This window comes from Phalacrocorax aristotelis, chromosome 1 (assembly GCF_949628215.1).
Source record: "Phalacrocorax aristotelis chromosome 1, bGulAri2.1, whole genome shotgun sequence".
NCBI classification, from domain to species: Eukaryota; Metazoa; Chordata; class Aves; order Suliformes; family Phalacrocoracidae; genus Phalacrocorax; species Phalacrocorax aristotelis.
Window position 1 is genome coordinate 210,526,938 of NC_134276.1, and position 13,772 is coordinate 210,540,709.

General features: G+C 47.4%; 1 protein-coding gene across 1 annotated transcript in view; it reads right to left on the bottom strand.

The window, feature by feature from the left end:
• The window catches only part of ELAPOR2 (endosome-lysosome associated apoptosis and autophagy regulator family member 2), a 106,524-nt gene extending 99,197 nt beyond the window's left edge, over nucleotides 1–7,327 (bottom strand). The window contains exon 1 of the mRNA XM_075081525.1: nucleotides 7,165–7,327. Within this exon, the coding sequence (XP_074937626.1) occupies nucleotides 7,165–7,284 (120 nt within the window). The 5' untranslated portion in view covers nucleotides 7,285–7,327. The remainder of the gene's footprint in view (nucleotides 1–7,164) is intronic.
• Between the last annotated feature and the right edge of the window lie 6,445 nt (nucleotides 7,328–13,772).

Consider the following 13,772-nt stretch of genomic DNA (forward strand, 5'->3'; position numbering starts at 1 on the left):
GTAATCCACATTGGTAATTATTACATACAAAATAGTTCTGGCTGTGTCTGCCCCGGTAACTAGAAGGGGGCCAGGCATCTGTCCAGTGTCATGGACGAGCTCACCTTGTTTACGTGAATCTCTTCTCCTGGTGCTCCTGTACTTGGCAGGATGGACATATCCTTTTAAGCAATCCCAAACACCCTGAGCCAATTTCCTCTGGATTATCCCTGGAAAATATTTGCACCTCTAAGGTGGGATGAAATCTAAACAAATGAAAATTGAGCTTCCCAGCATTTTCACCATCGAAGAATAAAGTTCCTATCATTTTTTGTAGGTATTTTCCAATAATCTTCATAAACACTCTGTGCTGTATTTCTTAACCATAAGACACTAACAGATAAGGGAGGTTAATGCCATATCAGCAAAGGAAAATGGCATGAGTGATTTACCCTTTCTTTGTAGCAGTAAAAATTCTCTGTCAAAGAAATTTTCTAGTTGGGGATAGCCCATCATCTGAATTTTTTTTTTCGTTGAAAACAAATACCTTTCCTCGCAGAGACGGCACTTGCATCTCTTGTCTCTCTCAAGCCAGAGCTCAGACCTCCACAACAGACAGTAACAATCCAGTTCCTTCACACCTTTAACACACACACACCTCTCATGTTCTTCTTCCTACATCAGGAAATAAAATCCCCTTGCAGTGTAAATCCAGGCTAGCTCTACCCGACCAAAATTTTATGTTAGAAATAAAATAAGAGGGGATGAGCTTTGTGCCTGGTGGGTCCCAAAGCCTCCTGCATTACTTCTAGTCCCCCAGTGACTAAACTCTGAGTCATGTCTGCCACTCACCCAGCTAAACACTCACCCCTGTCTTTTTTTTTTCTTTTTTGGCACGTTACTTTTCAGCCGAATCAGCGTTTGCTCTGACTCAGCACACAATGACAGGGTCGCCAGCACCAACACGGGAGCTGCCAGCTTGGCTGCACATGTCATCTTAGATCACCTTAGATCAGCTGTGAGCCCATGGCCCAAGCGCACAGCGATTACCAGCCGGCACTATTTATAAAAGTGAGTATCAGAGTGTTTGTGAAACAAGGTCATTATTCTATCTGGCTAATGTTTTGTAATTGAAAGTTTTTTGGGGTTTGGTGCTTTTTTTTTAATGGAGGTTGTAAAAAAAAAAAAAAAGGTATTTTAACTAGTCATCTTCTTCAAAACCAGAGATTTTCTCTTTCAAAAGACTGAAAACCAAACTGTTTCCACGACCAGCAGCCAAAACCTAAAGAGATTTTTCCGGTCCAGGAAAAGAGCTAAAATACTACCAAGGGGGAGTGGGAGGGACACTCTTTTCCAAGGAGGTGTATGAGTTAGGAAAGACACAGCCGTGCTGGATACCAGCACAGGACCTTTGCAGTAGCAGCCCCTAGAAAAACCCTGGCAATGCCTGAGACACACATACAACCTTTTTCCAGACGCTGTTTCTTTCCCATCCCAGGCATGAAGGGTTCAAGCCTGCCTTTCCCGGTACCAACCCTTATCTATTCTCCACTTTTGTTTTTCCTACTTAACTGGTGTTTACCACTTTCTTCAGCAAGTGTTGATAGCGACTTACACACAGGACATAGGGGAAGCCTGCTCTGATGGCATCTCCCCGTTGCCCACAGAGTGAGCCCTGCAAGTCCTCATAACCCCTGGCTCTGCCCCGTGGTCGTTGCAGTCGGTGGGAGCCCTGCCAACGTCTTCACTGACCACAGGGTCAGACTTGCAGGCAAGGGCTTCCCTTCCAGAGATTCCAGCATTTCTGACCCAGGTCATCAGATGGCATAAAGCCATGCACAGTACTCATAAATCTTTCCCAATCAACACCCGGTGGAAAACGTTGCCCAGAGGAGGCAGCTGGCAACCCAAATCTTTGCATGCACCCACCTCGGCACCCAGCTTGCTGATGGTCCCCACCAGCGCCATGCATGGACGTGTCAGGAATCCCAGCAGAGCTCCTGTTCTCGCTCACTCTCTCTAGATCTACAGAAGCTACGAGGAATAAAGGCGGGGGCGAAGAAAAGAAAATTATGGGCTTTTTTTATAGATGATACATACTCATCCTGAATGATCAAGTGGTGTTTGATTGTGGAAGAAATGCAATCTTGTGTTGGTTTAATGTCTACTAGCCTTTTGAGTTTATGGTCCGTTATAGCAGTTTCCACCACGCCTAATTTTCTTATTCTTGAATCATTACAACCATGTCTCAGCTTCCATTTTTTATACCAGCATCTGTCCTCCTTCTCAAGGTTCAGATTCAGACACCTCACCTGTTTCTCCTATGCTTTCCCCTACCTCCCGCCTTGGTCTGCCTACGTGCTGCGGCGGCAATGCTTACTGCTGTGGTACCTGTCTCAGCATCTGTCTTCTCACCTTCTGTGCACCTGTTTCCACTCCATCAACTTTATTGACGGCAGTTTTATAGCATGGGTTTTTGCTCTTCCTTCCTCATTTTTACGACCCTCCATCACCAAGGCAAATGGAAGCTGTACATTTCTCTTTTCACCTCAAAGACACAAGTCTGAGTAGAAAGAGGTAATAAAAATAATATGATCTATCCAGGAATCTTTCCACAGCCTCTTCTGCTGACTATGAATTGCTCATAAATTAAGGGTCTAAGATCTTTCAGGGTGTTTAGAAACCAGGGAATACAGCACTTGATCACCCCAGCAGCTGGTACAGAGAGCTCCTGCTTTGAGCCAAAACAGCCTGTGCAGATGCTTCAGAGAAAGAGACAAGGGTACCAATAAGGGACAGTGGGGGAGCCTACTTGGAAGGAGAATTCCGTCCTAAATAGTGATGAGCTAATCCCTTCAGAGATTTTAAGGCCAACAGACACTAAATGAATCCCAGAGATCAAGAAGTCCCAGAGGTTGTTTACAGTTACCTGCAAAAAGTATTACCTTTTAAGAGTAATAACATTCAGCCTTTCAAGTGCACAGAAAGCCTTATTTCTACCTTGCCCTAAAGATTTGCATCTCATTAATTTTCTCTACCCTATGCATTAATGGATGTTCTTCTTTCTCCTCCTCCCTCAAGTTATTCCCTTCTTACTTAGACAGCATCACCCTCTGCTGTGATCACTGTATGCTTATTAACCAGTTAAAGAACAATCACAACATTCACAGTTCCTGAGTACTAAAGGTAGGACACATAAACACTCTTACATGTTTTGTTTTGGTTTTTTTTATGATCTGTCCAACTTATTTCACCACTAGCACAAGGGCTGTCTCTACAGAGACACTCACAGTGACCCCAACCCTTTGCCCAAGCAGGTACAGTTCGTTTGCAGCAGAAGAGTGCACGAGATACTCGGGCGCCTTCCGGCAGACATCCCTGCCACGTATACTCGGTGACAAGCATGCTGACTTTTACCTAGCTTTGTTACATAACATCCTTCCAAGACTGACATGCATCTCCTCTCTGTCCTTTACAGGGAAAGACGGAACTTCACCTCGCTTCTCAGGCTGCTTAGCTTAGTACCTAGTACGCTGATTTAATACCCTGATATACTTAAAATATTTCACACTTAACTTAGACACATCCTATTTTTTTAATTTTTTCTCAACATGAAAATTGACATTATTTCAGCATACTTAATCCACTGTACTTGACCCAGATTTAAGTTCATACTTCCCCTCCCTCCTTAAGACTTCCCTGGCTTTGTCTTGCAAGTGATTTTTATAACAGATTTTTTTCACTGTCCAAATATTTTTTTTTTATTTTTTTCTATTTCTGTCTTCTCCAGAAGTATTCCAGTACTAGTACACAAATACTTTCCTTTATAGAAGGCAGGTAGCATTACCCTTCCCGTTCACTCCATCACCTTATAATTCTATATTTGATTTACTTGCCCACTGAAACGTCAGGTAAACCATCCAATGTAGCAGAATCACATTTATTATCTGTATCAAACGCATATGTGTTTGCTCTCAGTCTGCACAGTAACTGAGAGTCGAACAGGGTATATGGAAGCAAACATTTTTGTCAGCAGCTCGGATACTCCCTATCTCTCTTTGCAAACAATTCGGCTGAATAGGAGGTAAGAGAAGAGTCACTCAGTGATTTTTTTACAGTTGCACAAACAACAGAGGGAAAGGAATGATTAAATGAAGAAACGTTCCATTTAGGCTGAATATCAGTTAAAATGTCCTAAAAGCATAATCTGCTCAGATCTGGGAGAGTCTCTAAGGGGAAGCTGAAGAAGACTCATTCAGCTGAAAAGTTTAGAAAAAATACCAAGCACTGGAAAGTAAGAGGTAACAAAGACGCTCCCTGCAGTGGCAGGGGATGGGCATGAATATCTCATAATTTCCATCATAATAGCTGAATGCGTGTTTAATAGCAGCAAAAAACATGGGTGTCATCAACTCCACTCAAAGTCATAATTTATGCAATACATGAAACATTTGCATTAACATCCTGCTCATCATTGGCATAAGCAGAAAGAGCTCACCAAGCAGTTGGTCTCTTACCACTGTCCTAATCTGAGTAACCAAGTCACCAGAAGCCCAGGATACGGCAGTGGGTCTCCCCAGCTACTGCACCCCAGCGGCACCCCTGCCATCCAAGCCCAGAGCCTGCCTCCCTTTCCTGAAGATGCACCTAACTCACCTACAAACTAGCAGCTGGCATCACAGAGCTCAGGGAAAGCTCATGACGTGAATGGACATCACAGCCTGGACTGAACGCTGTTATGCCAGGAGTTTATGGCTATATCAATTTACTCCAAAAACCCCATGGGAATACCTGTTTGAGCTGCTTGTAGATTTGGTTTGTAGAACAAACATACCTTTCCTAAATGCTGAACTACTACAGTCCCTGATGAAAAAGCCAATGACAAAAAGGTTTCTGGAAAGTGACATTGCTATACATTATTATTTTTACTATCTAATTAGAGCACCACGGAGCCTCAGGCATAGCCAGAGATCCCACTGCTCCAAATGCTGTACCAGCGCAGAAATCTCACAAACTGGCAGATATCCCTATTTCGGAAACAGAAAAACAAGCTGTCAAGGAAAGTGGGGGGAGAGAAGTGCAGCTAGAGGAAAGATCTCCTATAGATTCAAAATTAACTACCTGCCAGTGCATTAAGCCTTGCACTTCTCAAGCTTCTTGGGTATAAAACATTAAGACCTTCACCAAGTCTTCAGAGGACTGCAATACCCTCTGACAGGCTGCGCTTTCCCATTGCACAACTTCCCTGTCTGAGCCTGCCCAAACCAGAGCCAACCACAGTCGGAGCTGTTGTGATTTTAGTGGCAATAGACTCAGATCACTCGAATTAGGCTGAATTAGGGCAAATGGCAAAGTTCTGAGAGTGACACATAATAGCCAGGTACTAGCCATGTTTTACATGAACTACTAGCTTTTGGTTTTCCCTTCTGTAAATCAGATTACTTTCTGCAAGCTTTTTTTTTTCCCCTCTAACCAGACATGTTTGTAATTATATTCCCTGGGACATACGGTTGCACAGCTGCACACACACACCAGCTTTTTAACCATGTCAGTGAGGGATGTCTCTGCCTCAAAGAGTATTCAAGTGCAACTAAAGTAAAACATTGTCCATCCTTTGAAAAGAAACCAAAAGCACTCGGGTCCATGTGCAAAGGGGCACAGAAGTGGGGCTCAGGAAAGAATTTGCACACCTAAACCCCGGTACGCAATGCTCAAAACACCAGCTCTATGTCTGTGGTACCTCTGCTGAGATTCAGCTGTCACCTTTAATCATCTGCAGAGGTTCATTTTTTTATGCAAAGACTTTAGGATGAGACCAGCTCTAGAAGGTCCTGTTTCCCTTCACTAGCTGCAAAGGGAGATTGGTCATTCAAAGCAGGCGGCTACGTAAATCCCCCTCTCTGAGAACAACCAACACTTAGGAGAAACAGCCACCAATTTAGGTATCCTGCATGTCCCCCTCCGCAAGATTTCCCATGCCAGACTAACACTGAGCTCTCCCACTGAGGTTCTGCTGCTTGGAAGATAGAGTAGATTCAACAGCCAAAGAGGGAATGTTCCCCGGCCCAGGGATGCCCTCTTTCACCACAGGGAGGAGACACGGGCTTTGGCACCCCGAGCCGAGGAGGTCCCACACTGCAAGAGCCCCCAGGCGTGGGTCAGGACCCTTGGCCAGCCCAGCGCTCCGACCTGCCTGCAGCCACCCACCCCCAATGCAGTCTGAGGATATGCAAATTCTTTCTTGTTAAACAGTGCAACTGCAGTAGGAGAGGTGAGGAAGCTCTGTTCCTCGGAGGGGTAGGAGAAAGGGGACTGACTGCTGTCATCCCACTTGCAGGTTTCTGCTTGCTAGAGCAGTGCCCCGGCCACCGAGACCTGTTTGGCAAGGTGGTACCGAGCCTCCTCACCCCTACACTTACATTTAAAACACAGGAAAGACCCGGTTGCTCTTGAAAAGTAGCAGAGAGCATCTCCCTGCATGTAGGAGTGAGGATAGAAACCCTGGAGCAGAGGACCAGTCTTGTCCCCTCCATCAGGGCTCCTTCTGGGCCACCCGGCGCCGGCCCGGGGCTGGGCATCCCCGCCCGGCAGCCTCAGCTCCCGCACCCCGCACCGCCCTGCAGAGCGGTCCCTGCTCCGAAGACACCAAGTCCCTCCTGTTTCGGGTTTTTTACAGCAGGAGAAAGGCAGAAAGTTTATCTCCCCGTGTCACACACTCGACTTGGCCTAGGACCCCCCGGGCTGACACAGGGGGGTCGCGTCAGCTGCACCACCCCGGCTACTTACTCTCCCCCTTTTGAACTGATTTAACACGATATTTAGAAAAGCAGCGAGGCCAACCGAGTCCCCCTCGTTTGGAGGGGGGCTCTGCTATTTCCACGCACGGGAGGGAGCAGGAACAACCCGGGGGGGGGGGGGCGGGGGAAGGTCGCGGCCGATGCTAAGGGGGCCGCTCCACGCGTGATGGGGGGGGGGGGGGCCGGCCGCGGGCAGCACCGCGGCGGAGGGTCCTTCTCCGCGGGTCCGACCCCTCTATCGTCCCACGAATAGCCCTGGGGGAGCAGCAACACCCAACAATGCCCCCCTCCTCGGGTGCCACCCTCCCCCTGAGCCAGCGCCTCCCCACCCCGCGCCCCTATGGATGGGGAAAACCCCGGAGGAGGAGGAGGAGGAGGAAAATCTCACCTCTTCGCAGGGCGGCAGCTGCACGGCGGCCGCCTGCCAGCCCAGCAGCCAGCAGCACACCCAGGCGCTGCCCGGGTACCCCCGCTCCGCTCCGGCCCGCCGCATCCTCATCATCCTCATCCTCCTCCGCCCCCGCCGCGGAGCGCCCGCGCACCCCGACCCCACGCCCCCCCCGGGGGGGGATCAGCGCCCCCTGCCCCTGCCGCGCCCCTCCCTGCCCCGGCCGGCGGGTCGGGCTGGCCCTGGCCCTGCGCCCCGCCTGCAGCCGGGCATAACCCCGGGGCTGGCGCGGACGGCAGCGGCCCCGCCGGCCGCCCGCTGCCGGCAGCCGGCCGCGCCACCGCCGGGAGAAGGGGCGGGAGGGGGGGGAGGAGGAGGAGGAGGAGGAAGGCAGGCAGGCAGGCAGGCAGGCAGGCAGGCAGCGCAGGCGCATGCTGCCGAGCCTCGTCCGGCCCTGGCGTGGCAAACAGGAGCGCGGCTGCACCCTGCCGGTTGCATCTGCCCAGCCCCAAAGGCTCCGGGGTGGGAGCGGCACCGGGGGGCGAAGCCCCGCAGGCACCGCCCGGCCGCCCCGGCCCTGCTGGGGGAGCACGACGGCATCCCTCGGTTGGACCTTCCCAGCCCCAAAAGGCTCTGGGGGGATGAAACCCCCCTGCCGTGGCCCTCCTGCGGGATGCCGGCCTGCAGCGCCCGTCACCCCTCGCTCCCCGTCCTTGCGCACGGCAGCGCCAGGCGATGCGGGGTGCTTGCACCCATCTCCCTGCCCCTCCGGTGCTGAGGGTGCCCGTGTCCCCCCTTAGGGTGGGATGCCGCCAGGTGGGATGTACAGCGGACCACTCGCCCTCTCGCCACACCGTGGCAGCGACCCTCTTCCGTGGGATGGGAGAGCAGTTTATGCGTGGCCTGACCCAAATTATTATTATCCCCAGAATTACCGGGGCTTCTCCCTCAGCGGTTGCCTTTCAGTCCGGATTTTGCCTCCCCTTCCCCAGCAACGTCCTAATGGAGCGTTTCACTGCCTCAGGCACTGACAGTCCTCTGCCTCCCTGGCATCTCTGCCAAACCTGCTCACTTCCCTGCTCCCGCCTGTCTCTTCCCTCCTTCCTGCCTCCTCTTATTTAACCAGCAAAACCCAGCACAGACACAGCGCTCCTCATCGCTAGCACAATGTGTTCCTGCCCCTATTGATCTACCTTTCGAACTCCGGTACATAGCCCTTTGTTTTTACTTCTAATTTGTTGAGTGACTCTTTTTTTTTTTTGGCAATTTTACGGCAATTTTTCTGTGATCCTGGTTTGACTCAGCCTTTATTCATCTCTCGAAAAAAGATGAGGAGTATAAGGGCCTGCATTGTGTAAGCCCTCTCGCCATGCGTGGCTGGTGTCATCGCTGCGGCTGTACGCTAACACAAAAATGGATTCATTTGCTCATTTTATGTCATTTGAGGATCTTGCTGGAGCAGTCTGGAGGGAGCTCTGCGACACTCCGCTAACGGAGACAAGTTTGAAATTTCCCTTTGTTCTCAGAGCGTTGCTCTGCTTTCAGCTCTAGCCGGAGGAAGGAAAATGGGTTATTGGTTCTTCAAACGATGGTTCCCATCCCTCACTGGGGTGCCAAATAAAGCAGCTTGCGTAAACTGTTACACAAAAAAGTCAAACCATCTTTCCAGAAAAAATGGCAAACAGGATAGAAACTGTGATGCCGCTTTAAGTTTTGTGCTCTTGGACTAGGTAGATCACAAAGTTGATCCCAAGGATTCATTGCTCACCCTAACTGTGGGACAAAATGCAGTGTTTGAGGACCACTGATTTCAGCTGGAGCAGCCATTCTCTGTACATTTGCTAAAATAAAGCACACCAAGCTGCAGGCACTCCTAGACATGCAGCAAAGGAGTCACCCTGAAAATAAGGAGAAGAAAACTGTATTGGTTGGATTCAGCATGCCCTTGGTACAAGGAAAATGGATATAAGGTCAACTTCCCAAAAAGTGCACTTCTTTCTGCAGCTGGCCTTGAATAAAAATTCAGGGTGGGAAGCAGACCCGGCGGAGGCTGCCTGCAGAATTGCTTTCTGCAGCATGAGGGTTACTGCTCCCAAAGGACTACTGACTCCCAGGGACCCTCAAGAAGGCAACAGGGCCACTAATACAGCAAAGGCAGGAGTCAGTTCAAGTGAGCAGACCTCCCGTATGGCACAGGGGTGGGTGAGGAAAGCGAGTACCAGAGTGTGCCTTGTCAGCTGCTCTGTCACCTTTTTGTTTCACTAAATTATTTAATTTTAAAACTCAGAAAGGGAAGAACTCAATTTACAACTAAAAAGCTAGATAACTCATCTTCAGTGATCACTCTAGTGGCCAGAAATTACTTACTCTCCTCCATGGGACTTGCCGTCTTCTTAGCAAGAAAAATCACTAAAATCTGAGGTTTTTTGTGTCTTGCTTTATGTTTCCAAATGACAGAAAGTCCAGAAATTTCTTGAACTTTAAAAGCAATGTTGTCACATCGATTGCTGTGCTATTTGAACAGGATCTGAAATGACTGTGATATTAAATCCTGCAAATTTCACCTGGAGGCAGCATGGCAAAAATTCTGCAGTGCATAGTAAGCATAAGGCCAGCAGGAAAAAAGTGTACTATTTTAAAAATTAATCAGCTTAGATAGACACGAACAAACGAGGTAGAGGAAAGCAGTGCTGGATTTGAGAAGCATCATGTAACTGTAACACACACAAAAAAGTAACACCTATATATAAGGCAGCAGAGTTACGGGATTTTTAAATCTAGTAAAAGCAGGTAGCAGTCAGTGAACCTGAGAGGACTGAGACCTGTATCTTGACTTAATATTTTGATTCAAGTGAGAGGATACAAAAGTAATTCAGAAGAATCATGCAGTCTGAGTTTAAAACAATTGCCCTGCTCTACCGCGTTACGGGACAAAAGAAAAGGAAGAGAAGAAAGCAAAGTAGTAAGTAATAATTTAGACTGCGACAACTGTGAGATGTGTTTCAAGCTACATCTCTGGAATTTCCTGTGTTTTATTGTGCCTCCCCGTTAGTCTGGTGTAAGTTAAAGTTGCGCTTAAAAGTGTACCTTTGTACTGTTGTTGTAAGCTGTGCCCAGAAAAACCCAACAGCTTTCAAGCATTTAGGATCTAGCTCTGTAAACGGAGCTTCCTGACATCAGTGAGATGCTTAAGGTTAATCATGGACTTTCACGTTTGCAGAGCTCAAGCCATAGGTTTCTCCAGGAGCCGTTTAGCCGTGGCAGGGAAGCAGCCATACGTCGCTAATGTTAATGACACCAAGTGAAAGGGAAAATGAGATGGCTGCCAGCTACTGTTTGGATGACAGCAATTAGTAACTACACTTGGGATTAGTCAGGCCTGTAGGCTGACATTGGCTTTTGTGGGAATACATCATAGGGTAAATGAAACTATTAACCCTTTTTCGTTCTGCCTGCTTCTGATGAAAACTCTTTAAAGACCTTGCCTGCACACGCATTTCACTGTGGCTTTTGGAAAAGGCAATTGATATGAAGCATTTGAATGGACTTTCTTCGGTAGGACCCATTTTCTGACAGTGGTGACTCTCCATGTGGTTAAATGACCTGTTCCCCTTACGAGGGTAACTGGTTTCCCACATAAGGTAACACATTCTTTTAATTTGCTAACACATCTATCTCTACCATGGTGTGTTTTGCTCAGACATCTCCTTTTACTTATGGACCATATATTTCCCCATATAACCTGGTCATCTGTGCACTCTCCACGAGGGTATACTTTACCTGAGATAAAAACTTACATTCTTTCAAGACATCGTGTTATCCTGGGGCTTTGCTAAGTACGGTTCAGGATAGCCTTAAAACGCTCTTGCTCATGTACACGTTCTTACTTTTAGATTCCCAAACTCTTCAAGCTCTTTGGAAATTCAAGATATGCAGCAACAGTAAACAAATGTTTTATACCTGTACCGCTGGCTCTGCTCCAACCTACTTAGACGTCACTTTTTGTTTCAGGTCATTCAAGGACCACCGTGAGTCCATCCTAGGATAGTCTGGAGAACCATGCTGAGAAAGCTGATCTATCAGGTCATAGTCACTATAAGATGGGTAACATTTTCCATGGGCTCTCTCTCTAAGGTTCTCCTGCAGCCCATGGAGGAGCCCCATGCTGGGATTCATCTCACTTAACTTTGTCACCCATAGGTTGGGGTACTTTGGGAGTACCATTCACTCTCTCCTAAAAAAGAAGTTATAAACATGTCAGGCACATGTTTTAAAGGGACTTAAAAGTGTCCAGAGTTGAAAGTGGCAGTAGCACTCATCAGACATGTTTGTATTACCTGTTTTAGGAGGAGCTGAATATCTCTTCTCTCCGTTAACTGAATAGGTAGCTCAGATAAGGGCATCTACACATGGTCAAATGAAGCCCACCCTAGATAATTTTCTGCTGCCTAGCATCCTTTTTAGATGAGGCTCATGTCCTCCAGCTTTAGGTGTGTATTAAGTGGTACATTAAGTGGTATACACCAGTATGGACTGGTCTATACACTGCACCCTACAGCCCCATTTCCATCCAAACCAGAGTACAGCACAGTGAAATGGACCTGGGACAGTGGTTGCTGGGACATGATCTGGGTTGTGCAGGCTTCGTCACAATATCTGTAGCCTCCTTTTGTAAACCCACACCTGCAAAAACCCTGGAAAAAAGGCTTTCTGGCTAAAGAAAATTCTGTATTGCCTTTCCAAAATTCTCACCTCTATACGTAACACTCAGTATTTATCCCTTTCCCTCCTTTCTTAATACCCTTGTTTCTGAATGCTATATTTTCACCTCTTCTCCCTGGAGATTTTTAGAGTGCCTGTATTTTTCTTTTCTAGCAAACTTCATCTTTCAGATCCCCTTTAAGCCTCTCAGAGCCTTCCAGTTGTGATCTCTTTGTTCATCCTTTCTGTCATTGTGACTTCAGTTAAATTTTCCTGTAAATCTTGCTCATGGCTTGGCACTAGAAGGGGTCCTTCAATACATGCAGTTTAATATTGGCTGCGCAAAGGCTAGACATAAAAGACCCAAAGCGCCCTTTTAATCTACAGACCTGGAGAAGAGAGGTTAGAGAGCTAAGCTGCCTTGCTTGAATCTGAATCACAAGACATTCAGCCATAAGAGAACAATTTCTCTGCTTTTCAGATGGCCACATGATTTGACAGCTCCTTCTTCACTTTCCAGGCTAAAGGGAAAATATCCATTTTCAGTTTTAAAATGTATAGGCCAGCTGATTTTTTTCCCCAGTGGGTATAGAACAAAAAGCAGTGAACACTGCATTAAAATCAGCATGTTTGTTTTGAGTAAGGAGGAACAGCAGTGCTAAATATTTTCCAGATAGCTGATGACAGACAGCAGGATCAGCAACCGAAGCCTTTTACTGTTGCTATTAGAGTTCCTTAGCCATTCATCCACAGGCACCTTTTCCCAGCAGACCTATTTATCTGCTATCAGGTAGCAGGAGTGCATTGAGTAATGATGATTCTCTTGACTTTGCGTGCAAAACCCAGCCTCGTTAGATGACTCTCAGGGACCCGTCATGACATGGGTTTGTCCAAAGAGGACACGCCATCTGGGGGGGCTGGGTGAGCAATCTGAAAAGCAAAGTAGCTCTATTTATGGAGCACTAAGTGCAAACTATTAGAAAGCTAAAATCTATACGCTCTAGCTGTGTTGATTTGGTGTGTCAACTAAGTCAGGATGAATGGCACTGAATAAACAGCTTTCTGCAGTAAAGAAAGGTTATTTGGGCTAATCCTGTATTCATTTCTGTAGTGATGCCAGGCATATTGAGGCTGATCATTTTCACTGTAGGTTCACAAGGCCTCTGCAGATGTACATCCTTGGCTCTGGGAAAGGCAGAGTGGCCTCCACACAGTGCTGTGTCCCTGCCCAAAGGGTCCCTACATTACCCAACTTCTCCAGCCACCATCTGTCCCTCGCACCATCACCAAAACGTCAGGGGCCACTATCCTATGGTGTGGTGGAAAGACATCCACCCATCCACCCCACCAGAAGCATCTTCCTTCTCCAGAAAAATAAAAATGAAAATGTCACAAGGCTTTCACATAGTGGGACTAGATGACCTTCAAAGGTCCCTTCCAGCCCAAGCCATTATATGATTCTATGATAGTGTCCCATGGAAGGAAAAGGGGCTCATATTTTCTATTGACCAGCTTGATCTTGATGAAGGCTTTTGTGAATAAAAGGCTGCATTTTCAAGGGTCTTCTCAAAGGTCTTTCTGCTTCCCCCTGAACCAGTGACAACATCTCCTCACTTTTCAAAAGCTTCAAAGAAAGCAATACCAGGCTCCCCCAGGGAAATCAGTGGGAGCCATATTGAGCCAACATTAAAATGCTTTAAAAGTCCCACCTGTTTGATAAACAGGAACTTTTGTAGATAGGATGCATTTTATTACCATATTGTTGCTATGGTTGGCAACAAAATTAATTGAACTGACGCTGCTGAGACTGTTGACACACGCAATGGCAGCAAACGACTGCAGGTCAGTTTTAAAATAGCATTGATTTTCTGCTCCCAGGAGAGCCTTTGTAAACTTTCAAAACCCAG